The 16,223-nt window shown below is 39.0% G+C and overlaps 2 protein-coding genes across 3 annotated transcripts in view; one reads left to right on the forward strand and one right to left on the reverse strand.

Moving 5' to 3' along the window:
* Positions 1 to 5,062, forward strand: part of LOC149050398 (uncharacterized) — a 5,259-nt gene extending 197 nt beyond the window's left edge. For both annotated transcript variants that reach the window (XM_089195216.1, XM_089195215.1), the window contains 4 exons: positions 1 to 68; positions 221 to 605; positions 2,485 to 2,811; positions 3,568 to 5,062. The exon at positions 1 to 68 is cut by the window's left edge. In XM_089195216.1, coding sequence (XP_089051342.1) covers positions 1 to 68; positions 221 to 605; positions 2,485 to 2,811; positions 3,568 to 4,181 — 1,394 coding nt within the window. In that variant the 3' untranslated portion in view covers positions 4,182 to 5,062. The remainder of the gene's footprint in view (positions 69 to 220; positions 606 to 2,484; positions 2,812 to 3,567) is intronic.
* A 960-nt stretch (positions 5,063 to 6,022) lies between these two features.
* On the reverse strand, positions 6,023 to 11,289 carry LOC149050399 (C-type lectin-like; the record flags this gene model as incomplete). Its single annotated transcript, XM_089192512.1, has 3 exons — positions 6,023 to 6,426; positions 7,326 to 7,760; positions 11,199 to 11,289. Coding segments are annotated over 3 exons (792 nt in total), but the record flags the coding sequence as incomplete, so codon positions are not given.
* Positions 11,290 to 16,223: the final 4,934 nt, after the last annotated feature.

Here is a 16,223-nt window from a genome sequence, read left to right on the forward strand (position 1 = left end):
GCGAATGCGACACAAGGCCACACACCTCAAGAAAATTGTTATCTAATGGACAACCTCCTTCATTTGAGGCAAGTATCATGATGTTTACTAGTCTTAAACAATGAATATTGAAAGAGGTCAGTAATCTGGTACTTATTGAGCGTAAGTTAGATGGCAATGGGTCATGCGCCCTTGACACTCGCCGTATCATCATTCTCTTATTTTACTGAACCGATCGTAGGACTTTGACAGCAGTTCACAAATTCGACAAATGGCCGAACTTACGTTAAAAAAACGCCCGCAGACAGTGAAGAGAATTTTAAGATCGTGGATCAGAAGAAAACCAGTTCCACGGCAGCCTAAGACGGCAGCAAAAGATGCACATCTGGCTAATCGTACCGCCTACTTGGCACAGATCAACAGTTTGCAGGTTCGAAATCGTCGCTATGCGCTATCAAGTTCCTCGTGGGGTCACAAAAATCTTATCTGGTATGCCAACGTACAACCCATGGCTGCAGCGGTTTTTACGGCGGCATTTAGGGTTTGGGCAGAAGTAAGTAGATTCACGTTCCAGCGGCAGTCTCACTTGGACAGTAACGTAGACATACAACTCAAGTTTCTCAAAAGTAAGTGACTTTGAAATCTACCTCAATAGCATGATTAGATGCAAGCTGAATTGTGCCACCTACCTACCGCTGCTGGCATTTTTCAATGACACTAATTTAGAAACAGCAATTAGTAGCGTCTCAGTGATGTGTATTCATTTATTTACATATATATATATTTTATTATTATTATTATTATTATTATTATTATTATTTGCTTGTTTTGCGTGCGTAGTTTATCTGATGAAAGACAGAAGAGTAAATTTTTTTCGTCCGTACCACTTTGTATATGTCTTTTACCATTTTATCATCTTTTACATTCCTAGCGAATGAATATCAACACCAAGAGTTAATTATTCCGCCATTTCACAATATATTAAAAACTGACTGTGACTTTTTTAAGGAAATCTTTGCGTGCAAACAAGACTGGAGAAAACATGGAGAAAAACTGAGGGGGGTGGAAGATGCTTTATGGATGTTGGCTAGGGTTTTTTAAGGAAAACAAGAGAGCTTCAAAAATCTGTTTTCTTTTCAACTCCAGTTAAGCAACAGAGAAAGAGAATTGATCGAAAAACGTCATTTGCGCTGAATTTTTAGGGATGTTTTATCAATTCTTGTCTTGGAAAAGTCCTCTCCGCCTTTTATCTTCTTTGGGTTATTTTTCGCAACTTATCGTGTTACAATTTCCGCCTGAATTTCCGCTGTCGCCGGCTTTGACGGAGAGCCAGAGCTACTCTAGAATGCTAGGAATGTCATTATGTGATCACAATTTTAAATTGAAGTTAAATTGAAGTACTCTATTAAAACCCTGACTTCCCTTTGGGTGTCGGTAGTCGATAGAATATACAAAATGGCGGCTTTTTCTTCTCGTGGTGAAAAAGGAAGAGTGCTCCTTGTGCATGCTTTTACTTTCACCAAAAACTATGTATAACCAGACACGGTTTTGCCAGACTCGCACCGTATGCTGACTGCCCAAGTATAAACTGAACGGAGTTAGAATAACAGCAGTCGTTGTTTTGAATACGGCTGTTTCGAAAAAGGGTACCGGAATAAAAGCATTAAAATGCACGCTTCAACCTCGAAAGGTATTGTGGGTAGTTTTCAGGTCACCTTGACCTCAGGATCTAATGAAATCTGAGAAAAACGTTACTGTAAGGACGAGGCATTGCGGGTTGGAGGAATTTATTTTCATTTGACTTATTAAAACATTGATTACTCGATACCTAGATTACTTTTCGAAACTGTCGCGTGCAATTATGTCCTTTTTTCCAACAAACTTTCTCGAAACAGCTGTAAGCATACAGTCTACGAGACATGTTACTCTTTGCACGCTTTGCTTAACGTACTCGATAGATCATTCACCTATTTGTCGTTATTTCGTCTGCAAGCATTTTGGCCTATGTTACGGATTTCCTCGCTTGTCTGCCTTTGCATAGCTTCCTTTCCTCTGGGAACTGTAGCTGTGGTCAATCATGGAAGTCACGTAATATGCCGATCAATGCGAAGTTTTAACATTCCCCCGCGCCACCCACGGGCATATGGCCGTCATCCGTGGGGGTAGGGAATTTGAACCTGGCCTGGCTGGGGTGGGGAATTTAGACAAGAGGTGTTCAATGTCAGCGAAATAAGAATAAGAAGGTGCGTAAGGTTAAAAGTTCACTTTCGCGAGCGAGTGGCTCAGAAGAAAAGGTTTACAAGACCCAAGTCTTAAGGCTTGCACAATGTGTAGAAAGTCGCGGTCGTTGATTTTGCCATTCACAAAAAAAATGGGTTAGGGCATTTGACACAATTGGGGGGGATGTTGGAATTTCGAATAAGAGCTATATTCCGTAGAGAATGGTGTTCCGCTAATGCCTTGTATCATTTGTTAACCAAATTTCTTTTAAAAATCTGGTCTTAGATGGTCACAATGATCCGTATCCATTCGACGGTCCTGGCAACAGTTATGCGCATGCTTTCTATCCTCCTCATGGTGAGGTCCACTTTGACGCTGACGAGAAATGGTATGTCCCTTATACCCACTGCGCAGCATTCTTTCACAAAACCATCTCACCCGTCCAACCTGGCTGTAAAAGTCTATTTCGTGCCGCAGTTCATGAGATAGGACATAGTCTGGGTTTGAAGCATTCTTCTGTTTCGACTTCCATTATGTATCCAACCATAAGCCTGGACACAACAGACGTGTGTCTAGATGATGACGATATCGCGGGTATTCAGCATCTTGCAGGTATTACTTTATACGTCCATTACTTACCATAAAATACATCGGTGGAATGTTATTCTTTTGTTGCACCTTGTTGGTCTAATTTGTTAAACTCTGTACTCTATTTGTCTTCCCTAATATAAAATACAATGTGTGCTATTTCATCGGTTTTATGGGTTTTAAACTGCTATCGGTTTCTTACACGTCGCCAAACAACGCCTAGAATAGATTGTTTTGAAACTTAGGTCAATTTTATTTTTCTATGCATTTTTGAGATTGGCGGCCATTATCTTCGTCATGTACGAGAGGCATTATTATGCGAAGAATAGATTCATGAGATAGAATACGTTTAATCTACTATTAGTCTCGTACTCAGTCCTTCCACGGTCAAACGGTAGAAAGTACATTTCAGTTACGCGGTAGGATCTAGGTGTGAGATTAACACACCATTTTAACTACGAATCAAGGCTACACAGGTTGTGATATCATCTTTACGTATACAACATATCTATTTTCGTTTGCTGCTTTATGGTGCGAATTGATTGTAGCAAACGAGTCACGCATGCCATGTTCTACAACTGTGTTTCGAGCATACAATGTACATAGCGCGTATATATGACAGTAGTTAAAGAAATGATGATGATGATAAAAATGGCGGCAACTATAAAAATGATAATGATGTCGAAAATTACAGTGCAGGAAGTATGAATACCAATGTCTTTAATTCTGTTCTGTCATGTCATAATTGGTCTAAGTTAAGCGTTACATTCTCTCTCTAAGGTAAATGTGTCCCCAGAGTGAAAAGTATTTTTAGCTGGCGTAAACATCAGAATGGTGTTTGGGCGACTTACGTCATGAAAGGAACAAACTACTGGAAACTTGACGCAGAAACTACCGTTTCTATGCCAACCTATCCGCTGGGTATAGTCAATGGATGGGTTTCTTTCCCAATGGACCCCGATGAAGTTTTTGATTATAGCACTGGGGACGTCACGTACATTTTCAAAGGTTCAGAGTATTGGAAATACCACAATTATGGAGACGTGATGTACAGAGGCTATCCCCTAAGTATAGCCGGTTATTGGCCAGGGATACCAGACAATATCGATGCTGCCTTTTCTACTCTTAATCATTATACCTACTTTTTTAAAGGTAACCAAGTTTATAAATTTGATCAAGGATTAGATACTACAAGTACAGGGTACCCGAAACTTACTTCAGAAGAATGGTACGGTGTTCCTAACGATCTAGATAGTGCTTTCGTCGATAGGAAAACGAATACGATCTACTTTTTTCATCAAGATTATTATTACGCGTGGAACACAACCACACAAAGCACAAACCCAGGGGGCCTAATCGGTCATACTAAATTTTTTGAAATATGCGATATATAGATATAGTTTAACCCTGTTCCTCAGGGCTAGCAATTAATTTTCTCATGGCAAAAGATGTTAAAGAGTCCCTAATCCCTGTGTATAGTTGTAGATTACCTTTCAAGCGTTTGACAATAAGCAGCTAAATATTGAGTTTAGTATGCATTGCTTTGGTACTGAAAGTTGTTACAAATTTAAAATGTCCATAGTCTGTGTTAAAGGAGTCGAAACAACCGCAACGGCAGTAGTGGATACGAATATCATGGTTGAGAAAAAGGTTTCATAGGCAATTCAAAACTGGTAACTCTAGCAAAGATTTATGATCATTAAAGTTTTAATTTAAACATAATTCTAATTTCCCTCGACCTTATCCCAACGAAGTGGTCGTTTTGGTTGTTTAGACTTCTCTTAATTTCAAGTGATATATAATATTGTGACGACGCAACAATATCGTTGCGCATCGACGCTGTTTCTAACAAGTGTTTTCTAATACGCTGCAAGAAACATAGAGACACTTACGACAGTCAGTTTAACGACAAGAGGCTAATATTTCAAAAAACAGAACGCCTCGCTAAGGAATCGACCCTACTTGGCAAAAACTACATTGTCAAAATACCCGACGAACGCCGATCTTGCGTAAGAATTTTTTTAAATGACGATGGGCATTTTCAAGAACGTACGGAAAAGCCCTGATATGTGTCAATGATTATAAGGACTGTTTCATCAACTCAGGTATGTTAGTGTACATATCAAATGACGAGCACATTTCCCCATGACATGTGTGATATAGTGCATTTCATTTCAAATCATCTTGAGCTCGTCTCAAGCTTAGCTCGTGATGAGAGTGATCAAGATAATTTTGTTGCTGTTTAGAAACTGGAAATAAATATTTCTTTCAGAAAGAGTTGTTCCGTTTTCGTGAAACTCGACCCCTGCTATGTATATTTCCTTAAGGTTCCGTTTCGTTAGCCCCTCGTAGTGAATATTATCAAACTTCTCATAATATCACCCCTGAATCAAACATTAACGCCACAAGAAGAAATAATGAAAATTGAACTCGGTGGAGTGCAGTTTGGTCAGAAAGTATACTCGAGGGCGAGTTTGATTTGAAACCACGGGTATGATTTCGGATTTCAACTAGTTCAATTACCACTGTATTACATCCATTTTGATATTACAAAATTCAGTCGCTCAAATGCAGGAGTTTTTAGTCTACAAATATTTTACTGATCCAGTACTCAGCTGGTTTTTAAAAAGTTGCAAAAGCTGTCTTTCATTTTTCTGCAATTTGATTGGTTAAGCAAGCTCTTAAATCTGATTAGTTTTGTGTTTTAGCGAAGCTTTCTCATCAGCTGGGAAAAAGATGCGATTAAGAAAAAAAAGGTGCGAATCGTGTATGAATCGCGTGTATAAATCAAGTAAACTTTATTGTGACATAACCAAAATCTTCGAGCCCTTCCCCCTTTCGGTGATAAACTATGACCAGTCTGTTACGTTTTACAGTTTTCACTATTCAGGTACTTCTATTACTTCTGCCATTTACTTTATGAGGGCCTCGTTGAATAACACATCAGTGACGTTGGCTTACTATCAAGATATCTTTGTTATGACTTGTTTCAGAGCCACTTTATGTTGGAGGTCCCAAAGCGCAAATACTGTTAATCCCAATTTCATTGCTATTCATCAAGAACTAAAAAGCCAATGTTGACTATCGTTTTTGTTGATGTTTCAGGGCAACGAAAGGTTGGGATTTTTCTTATTTGAATCTGTTTACACAGAAATGCCTGTCAGTTGCACTGCAATGGCATTTTTACATCGTCCAGCAAACTAGTGTCAAAATGCCAAACGCTGAGTAGTCGAAACCATTCAGAGCCCCTTTAAATTACACATGATATGACGATAAGAGTAGCTGGTAGTTGTGAGTTTAATGGAATCAGTGTAGGATCGTTTAAGCAGCCCATAATAGTCTGTCTGTCACATGGTCCTCGTTGGTTTTGTGGTCAAACAATAGGGACAGTGTAAGTAGAATGAGACGAATGGATGATATCCAGCGGAAATTCCTCTGCCGTAGCATCATTTAGTTGGCATTCTCCCTCGCCATCCGCGTGCTGTGATTTATAATTGATTGATTTGCATGTTGGATTATTCATGCAAAGAAAAGCACAATGAATGGCGGATGACGTTAATTCTTCGTAAATCACATGATTAATGAGAGCATTCCACTCGTAGCTGATGAAGGATTGTTCCTTCTTTATTGCGCTCTTGTCTGTGGTGAAATGAAAAAAAGTGTGTTGTTTCAGGTGTTTATAGGAAGTTGTGTGATGTCGTTTAGGGGTGTGATATCGCTTAATAAGATATGCATACTCTTTGGACTGAGGCCATGAGGGTCGTTTTCATTTCTACGGAAAAACCATATCTTGTAAGAAAAAAGAGGAAAAGGTCTTTTCCACAAGAGGAAGGTATAAATTAAGAAGTATTCCTCTTCTCGAGTTTTAACCGGAATAACTAGTAAATCACTGCATTTTTTTCTATTCCTCCCATCAGCCAATTGCTCCATACTACATTAAGTTGAAACTTAGGCAGCCATCGTTTCTGTTAAATTGATTATTAGGGTTCGCGCCAGCCATTAATTAGCAACTTCAAGTGTGCGTCCAACTAAAAATAACTACTAAATTTGACACAGCCCTTAGTGAAAGTCAGTAATATACAACCTTCCGAATTTGGATGGCGCTTGTGACTGACAGCATGGTAATTAAATATAGGAATAAAATTAATGTAATTTGCAAACTATAATAATATTGTCTCAAACTTTGAACACCTGTTAAATTTTTGTTTGTTTGTTTGTTCATTGGCTTGAATCCTTTTCATTTTGTGACCAACATGAAATAACTGACGCAGTAAGAGGGTGATTGATGTTTAAGTTTAAGGTAGTGAAAACTAAGTCATTAAACCAGGGGTTTACCGCAATGATTCAATTTACCCCCTCCCCCCCTTAAATTTGATGTTGTTTGTTAAAAACTGCCCCTATTTTCTAGGCGCTCCATTGAGTAACCACCCTTTTTCTTATAACTGCACCTATTCTGTTTCAGCGATAGCATTATTCGCAACGGATGTAGAGCAATTTTGTCAATTCAACTACTCTCTGCAAGTCACAAATCAGCTCACCTTTCCCATCGAAGGGCTGGGCGTGTGTAAGTTTACACACATATTTATACCACATAATACACGGTGTGTCATTCCATTTTCCACGGGACGACGACCCATCCAGAATTACACAATCGCTCATGTTAAAGCCATCATTAGGTTCATTATCTTCCCAGTTCTCATATGTAACAGTGCTACCATCGCTCCAAACGAACACTCCTTCAGTTTTGTTGTCGTTAAGACCAATGAAAACGTTTTTGCCTCCGGCCAAAGTTCGCACAACTTCGTTTTCTTCTGGGCTATGAATTGACACCAGATTTGCTTGGTCCTTTTTACAAGCAGCAGAAGCGTTTGAGAAAGAGGCTTTGGAAGGAACAAACTTAAAGCAAGCTTTATTCCATTCTTTCCATCCCGAGTGACACTTAGCTGCCTTAGAACACCAAAAGAATCCACAAACTAAAAAAGAAGAAAAAGAAAAATAACGAAAAAAAAAGGTATTATGATTCCATGTGTCGTCGGCTATAGACTACAATAAGTTCTTGCTTTTTAGTGAAATCCGTCGCGCGGGTCACAAAAGAAATCAGTAAAAAAAAAAATGTCAGTGCGCAGTGCAGAACTCTGGGAGTGAGGCACAAGGCACTAACATCATTTGTTTGTTTGTTTGTTTGTATTTTTCACTGATTTGTTTCCACTTGTACGACAGACTTCACAGAAAAAGAGGTTGCTGGTAGTCGACGTCAGTTATGCGAAAGTTTAATACTCGTGACCTTGTTCTGAAATGGTGCGAAAATAGAGGCAAGGTCTACAATATGGGAAATAATTGTGGGAAATTGTAGTAAATGCTGTTGGAAAGTGCTCAATACACATGAGTGTAGAGCGAAATACAGTTCAAAATGACTAAAATGAAACAGGCATGATTCCCTGTAACTCTGAGTTTTGTGCTTACACACTCGTCCGACAGATTTAATGAAAAACATTCTTGTAGGCTAATTTATATAAATAAAGAAAGGTAGCTGCTGATTACAATAGGTTGTTGTTATATACTAGGTGAGAAAAACGTACTGAATAAAAGATCTGAACTTATATCCGAATGCCGTCACGAAAACAAGTTTTATCTAAAGAACATGTGACGCTTTCCCGCTACAATAGACTTTTGTCAATATATTTACACCTACTGCCTCATTGTCCTTCATTGATACATCCACACCCATTGTAATTTTCGCTTTTTCTCACCTACTATATAACAACAACCTATTGTAATCAGCAGCTACCTTTTATATATAGATATAAATTAACCTACGAGAATGTTTTTCATTAAATCTGTTCGAAGAGTGCGTAAGCACGAAACTCAAAGTTACAGGGAATCATGCGTGTTTCATTTTAGTAGTAAGTAGCAATGGCCGTCTATATACATGGGATATCGAGATTTTTTGTCTACATCACTTTAAGCTTATTTAAGGCCAGGAAAATTCAGATGCTGATCGCCTAAATTTACTCTAGGTTTACACTCATTAACATTTTTTTAGCCTTTTCTCTCAATTTACTCGAGCTCCCCGCTTTCTCGACCTGAACTTTGTCTCCTTTGGCAGTTCAAGTTGCTAGAGTTTCTTTTTACGCTGAAAAAATTCAATCGCTGCGAATTACTTTCTGAAGCGTCCTTCTTAAGAAAAACTAGGTTCCCTCTCCTTGTTTCACGATGCATTCCTAATCATGGGCGAACAACTCATGCTTAAAGATGTATGTACAGTACTGAAGAAATAGTCGCAACGTTTTTTGACGCAACCACTTCGACTATGCCCAGTTTGTTTACATGTGGTTGGACCTTTTCAGGAAACGATGCGTGAGGGGGATTTATGAACGTGTTAAAAATCATAGGAATGTTATACCACAACATAGCAAGTTAAAAAAGAGTTGCCTGCCTGCCTACCTGCCTTTGCATTGCCTACGTCATTGCATTCATTAACGCTTTCGGAGACCTTCAAATGCTAATTCATTTAATTTTCCCCAGAAGAATAAGCTTCAGCAAATTAATGAGCATGCCGGCCGGTGTATTCAGCAAATAAGGCAAAGGCTAATAATCCAAGGGGATTAGATTGTTTTAACATTTAGTGAAAAAATATTTAGTAAACTGATTTTTTCTTCCGAGAAGGTATTGGCTCAAAACCACGAATGTTGCCAATATTTGTTAGTATCCTTTTTAAGAGGGGCCTGTGGGTTAAGTGATCGGGTTATTTTTTATTTTATTTTTTTTCGGTGAATGAAGAGAGATTTGGATAGGAAATACTGTTTAATTAAATTTTCAAACAAAAGGACTTAAGAAAGGAATTTTTGGATACCTTGGCACTTTTGTTCTTTGATTGTGTAACGTAAAAAATTGCGGATTATGACAGAAGAGCTACGTCCGAAACGATAATAATGACAGAGTACTGTATTGTTTATGGAGAGGAAAAGAAATTTAAGACAAAGAATTTTAAGTCTATATGAGACAGATATCATGTAGAGTTAAAGAGTTCCAAACTTTTTTTTTTATTCCCGCCGAACGAAATGTGGTAACAACCTTGTAATTAATGATTTTATTTTCCGTACACTTTTGTGGTAGTACCTCTTCACTTAAGTCGAAAGCTGTTCGGCCAGTATAAAACACAGTAAATTTGCTGTAAAAAGGTTTCCTGATTGATGGGACATCCTCCAACATACCATTTAATCATTCACTCTCTCAACCTTTGACTGTCAGGTCCCAGAACATGGCAGAATGTAAATATTTGGGTCTCAGCACGTTCATGAAAAGGTTCCGATGGAGACCAATGTTGAAGTCCTAAATGTAATAACTGTCCTAAAAAGACACTGATTAATATCAGTGAGCCCGCAATATTCCATAAATATTGGTCAGGGGATTCTTTAGCGCAACAGCTGTCACTTTAACATTTCAATGTTAGCGCAGTTAAACGATTGCATAGGAGGCTTATTACATTTAGGACCGAACGTTATTACATTTAGGGCTTTATTACATTTAGGACAAAATGTTATTACATTTAGGACTTTATTACATTTAGGAAAGTTATTACATTTAGGACTTCAACAGGGTCCTGGGGTGACCATGAGACACGGTTAGGGTAAGCTACTTGTAACTCGACCAAATAATGCTTGAGGTAACATTCGGCTTTCGTTCTTAAAATATTTGGATGTACAGCGTTCTCTGTACTTTTTGTAACTTTAAGAAATCGTTTACATGTCAATGCGAAATTGTAAAATGATGCAGGGTCATCTAGAAAACACAAAATCGGACGAAGACAGTCACCGTTCAGCGAATAGACGGACGCCATGAAAGCAATCTTATCTCACGTAGTTTAGTCGCGCCCTTGATACTTCATGTTTCTCATAGAGACGAGGCTGAGGCGTGGCCAGGTTCGGCCAACCACAGGTATATTCCAAGCTCACGTCTCGAGAAAAAGCAAATGAGTAAGTTACGAAAGCGTCACGCGTTGTGTGACGCGTTGTTTAAGTCATGAGGGGAACCGTTATGACACAGGCAGCCCAAGCTCCAGCTGTGAGCTGATCATTTTTCGAAATTAGAGTCAAGGCGAAATTATGAGAGTTTGTTTGGGAATATTTACGACCGCTCTTAGGAATGAAAAAAAAAAGTCAAATTCTCAATAAAAATACCTCACATTCCACAGTGCATCGCTTGTTATCTAACCGCTAAGAACCCCTCGCTAGAGAACCCACCTTAGCGAGTTATCTAGTTTACTTCTCTTATGCACTCTTACTTCGCAAGATGGTCATCTCACAGCTGGAGGTTGGACCACCTTTAGTTATAGGGAATGGTATGGTCGATTTGCAACGATAAATATTTCGAAATATGAACATTTTACCCGTAAGATTAATAAAACTTACTCACTCCTCGTGCGTCCGTTGTGGTTTCTGGCGTTCTCGGCCGTTTCAAGCTTGCTTTACCATCACTGTTATTCCTGTAAAAAAGGAAAAAGCAAGTTTAAAACAACAGAAATCGCAATAAACTAAAATACTATTCCGCGTTAAAATTCTCAACAGTTCCTCTCGTAACTTAAGGTTACTTCCCACCTTCAGAGGCAGAAAAAATCGTTTGTCTTTTATTAGATTAACTGAATTCAAACAATTTACCTAGCGTTTCCACAAACACAAATTTCTGAAAAATTTAAAAGCACCCGAGTTATTTTAAAAAACATATTTTCAATTAAAAATTAACAAATCAGGAAGCTGTCATATCTCGTACCTGGGCGAATCCCCAAGGGGAATTTTCGCGGGAACCGATCATGTTAAGCCTCGTTTTCGTTATTTACATATTTTGTTTACATCACCCACTTGACGAAATTCACACGTAGAAGTTCTTTGCTTCGGAAAAAATATTTGCTCCTAGAAAAAATAAAAGCGGAAGAAAGTCCTTGGTGAAAAAAGAAAAAAAAAAAAAAAAGAACAGGCCCAAACGAGAAAGAAAGAGAACCATTCTGTCAAGGAAAAGGAAAAAATTATCTGTGAAAGCGACTGGCACAGAAGTCGGCGTCAAACCAAAATTTGTCATACATTAAGTTAAAAACAAGGTTTCCTGTCATTTATTCAAGTACCAGCCATGAAACAAAATCATAAACAACCGCCTCAAACCGTAATTTTGAAAGCTGACTGTCGATTCGCTGTCTTGCTTCTCAGCACATTTTCCGTTTTTAACTCGTGAATTGCGCGCATGCGCAAGAGCGAGTTATAGATACCATGTGGGGAATGGCATTCGCTCGCTCGCTCGATTGGTCGATTCCTGTAAACTTTTTTTAGATTTTAGGCTTTTAAGTGCATTTGATAGTTTTTAGCGAGCAGTAAACAGAGAAATGGCGAACTTTGTTGCTAAGAATAGTGGTGGGGTGAAAAAGAAGCTAATGATAATCTTAAAAGAGTTTTTTTTTCGTTTTAGTTTCAACAAGCGGCGCCAGCGACTGGCAGGCATGCAAGGATTTACACTGAAATAACAGAACAACCTTCGTTTTTCATAAAATTGTAATTTACAATCCTTGAACTCGAAAAAAATCCGAAGATTCATTGAAAATATTACTTACTGCGAAGCGCTCGAAGTTTACAGATGTTCAAAAGCTTTTTCTGTTGTGGCGTGAGATTGAGGACAAAATTGATCATTACGTTTCGTCGCGTGTGTTTTTCCTGTGTGAAGCAACAAAAGATGCCGGCGACTGACGAAATTACAAGTTAACACGAAAATCAGATAACACCTAAACAAACAATTTTAGCTACCGATTTTCAGTGAATTTTTAAAGAACAATTTTCTTTTAAGTTTCAAGACAATTTGAAGATTCAACATACATACAACGTACTAAAATGCGAAAGTTACACACCACAAATTTGATAAATAGGCCTGAAATGAAATTCTATCTTGTTGTTGATTATACGTTGCCTAGCACGTGACTTAAATCTACCCAGGCGGAGATCCAAAATGACGGTGGCAGGCTTGGCTTAGTTATATCACTCAAAACTCGTTCCAGTTTGTCTGATTTGTTAAAGAGGGAATCGTTAATGTTTTCATTAAGGCAGTATTGCCTTGATTTTCTAATATTGACAACGAAAGAGAGTAAATTTCACTTTTCACCCACATTTACTTCCAACCTTTTCTTTTGAACCAGAAACAAAAATGATAGACGTTTAAAACACATGACATCATCCACCTTGTCAAATGTAATAGCATGATCATTTCAATTGTAATGCCTTCTTATCCCAACGTTACTTTGTTTCTTTGCTACATTAGCGAACACTAAACTACTGCTCGTACTCTAGATATGACAATCAACCACAAAATTCCCTAAACCAGATAACATTAAACATCATGTGTCAAAATCATGTGTCAATTCACGAGTTTGCTCACAGAGCACTTTGATTTCCATTTTTGCCGCGGGGGTTTTCCTTTGCCTTTGGCAACTTCGCCCATAATTGTGTCGTCCTTCTCAACGCTCCACTGAACCATCGAGAATGAGGAATGGGACATGGGGAATCTTTAAAATGGGGAATCTCTAAAATGGAGAATCTTTATAATGGGGAATCTTTAAAACGGGGAATCTTTAAAATGGGGAATCTTTAAAACGGGGAATCTTTAAAACGGGGAATCTTTAAAACGGGGAATCTTTAAAACGGGGAATCTTTATAACGGGGAATCTTTAAAACGGGGAATCTTTAAACGGTGAATCTTTTAAAGCGTGGAATGAAATCGACCAAATGTATGAGCGGTCTGTGGAAAAGTTGTTCTTTTTTTTTTCTATTCTACGCCAATGAATCCTTTTAAAATTCAGGTTCGTTGACACCAGTAAAACTACGCAACAGTAGAAATCCCGCCTCAAGGTTGAAGTTTGCTCGACGTAACAATTGTTTTTGGCGGATGGCGGTGGTACTCGGCATTTATTTTTTTGATTTTAACTGAATGATAAGTCAGTCATCGCCCCGGTTAGCAATTATGATTAAATAGTCTGATCTACAGGGTTTTCCGTTTTGTGAAGTCGATATTAGTCCATATTAACCATTTCCGCTTTTAAGGATTTCCCGTTTTAAAGATTCCCGCTTTTAAAGATTCCCCGTTTTAAAGATTCCCTATTTTAAAGATTCCCCAGTCCCCCAGTCCCCCAGTCCCCCAGTCCCCCAGTCCCCCCACTCCCCCACTCCCCCCTCCCCCAGTCCCCCAGTCCCCCACTCCCCCACTCCCCCACTCCCCCACTCCCCCACTCCCCCACTCCCCCACTCCCCCACTCCCCCACTCCCCCACTCCCCCACTCCCCCACTCTCCCACTCCCCCACTCCCCCACTCCCCCACTCCCCCACTCCCCCACTCCCCCACTCCCCCACTCCCCCACTCCCCCACTCCCCCACTCCCCCACTCCCCCACTCCCCCATTCCCCCATTCCCCCATTCCCCCATTCCCCCATTCTCCATTCTCCGGTATATACGCCATGGCTGAATGCCATATAGACGACAAAATGGCTGACAATATTCATGCTATAGGAATCATGTAAGACTTACGATATGTCCTAGTCAGCTTTATTCTTCCACGTTAACCCCTTCTACCTTAAGTTGACTTTGTTGTACCACGTATATACCCATTCTCCATTCTCCCATTCTCCGTTCCTTCTTTTAAATATAGCCAAAATCTTGCACTTGATTTTGAGAGGAATACATCCACTTTGAGCGAATTTATAGGGTATATAGATGTCACCGATTTTCGTCAAATTTCGCCAAAACATTCCAGGAAAAATGACAAACAAAAGTGTCGGGAAATTTTTAATTCTGAAATATTTGTCCCGTGCGTCCATTTACGCAACACGCCTCACATATTTTTAGCTACTCCAACTCTAGATGTCGATATCTAAACAAACAATCAGAATAAAGAAGAAGCCTGACACACTCTTGTTGATTAATGCCTTGGGAATAGACTGTGCAGCCAATTTGCTTGTGCTGCGGCGTCCAATACCCGATAAATTCAATAGAAGGACCCTTGGTCGTTTCACGCCTTACCGGCTCCTGACACTTCCTAAAAGAAATACTCTCTTAAATTATATTTTTATCATAAACTACAGTTATTCAGCTTTCTTCTGATTTATAGTTTGCTAGGATTTAAGTGAAACTAGCACGCGTAAGAATTTTTTCCCAAAGGAATGCGTGACGCTTTCATTAATCGTTTGCTTTTTCCAACGCTCACGTCTTGAGAAAATGAAAACAATTAATTTCTGAAATATCGTCGATTTACAACAATAAATATTTCGAAATATGAACATTTACACGCATGATTGATAGAACTTACTCACATTATGTGTGCACTTTGTGATTTCTGGTTTCTCTGCCTTTTAAGCTTGCTTTGCCTGTACTGTTAAACCTGTTATAACCGACAAACACTTTCCTATTACGAGGAAAGTTGTAGTAAGCGTGGAAAGATTTATCGTTGATGGACGACTGAAAAAGGGAAATGAAGGATGCTTTCCGCTTATTTATTAATTGGAAAATACAGTCGAACCTGTATTAAGTGGCACCGTATTCAGCGGTCACCATTTATTAAGCGGGAGGTTTCCAAAGTTCCCAAATTTCCACCCTTAATTACTGCAATGTTAAACTTTCTTAAGCGGTCGCGGTCACCCTCAAATGAGTCCAACGGCCCTTTTATGTTGTTCTCCTCCTGAGGAACCACTAGAATAAAACTAAGAAAAATCTCTCAATTACTAGGAATTACTAGAATTTTTGAGCGAGTACATGTACATCAAGTGGTCAATTATGGCATAAAATGGGGATTTTTATCGCCTTTGAAATAGTTCTGTTCTGTGGAGCTTATATTAAGTGGTCAACCTGTTTTAATCGGTAGCCCGGCATTCCCTGTGAGTGACCGCTTAATACAGGATCAACTATTCAATCCAGGAAGATCGATTACTGGGCCAAAACAGAAAACTCAACCTGCTGCCGTTCATCTAGGATGACAACGAAAACTGAAAAGCGAGCTGCCTGAAAAGTGTTAAGCAAGGAAAGGGAATGGCAAAGTTCCATTTTTGTTTCTATAAAGGCTTTATCATGATATAAGGCTCTTATAGATAGTCACTTGATTAAATGTTTTCATCGTTTATGGGGCGAAATCTGTTTCGTAGCGTAGGCGTGAATAACTGGGGGTTCAACCAGTACAGTAAACATGTCATGATTAGTTCTAGATTTGCTTTTTAAAACCGACTTCATTCACCAGGCGATTTTGACTGACTGATCAACAGATCTGAATGAACCAAAGTTAATTTGGTACCATGAAAAATGGAGAGCATAGGTTTTAGTATCGTGGGAAAAGTACGAAAAAAAAGGTCGTTTTAATTCTGCTGGACAGTTGACGCAGACTAACTTAAACACCACGCGTGCTAACAGGAGGCACCAGGA

This window comes from Pocillopora damicornis, chromosome 2 (genome assembly GCF_964200805.1).
Source record: "Pocillopora damicornis chromosome 2, jaPocDami1.2, whole genome shotgun sequence".
Lineage (NCBI taxonomy): Eukaryota > Metazoa > Cnidaria > Anthozoa > Scleractinia > Pocilloporidae > Pocillopora > Pocillopora damicornis.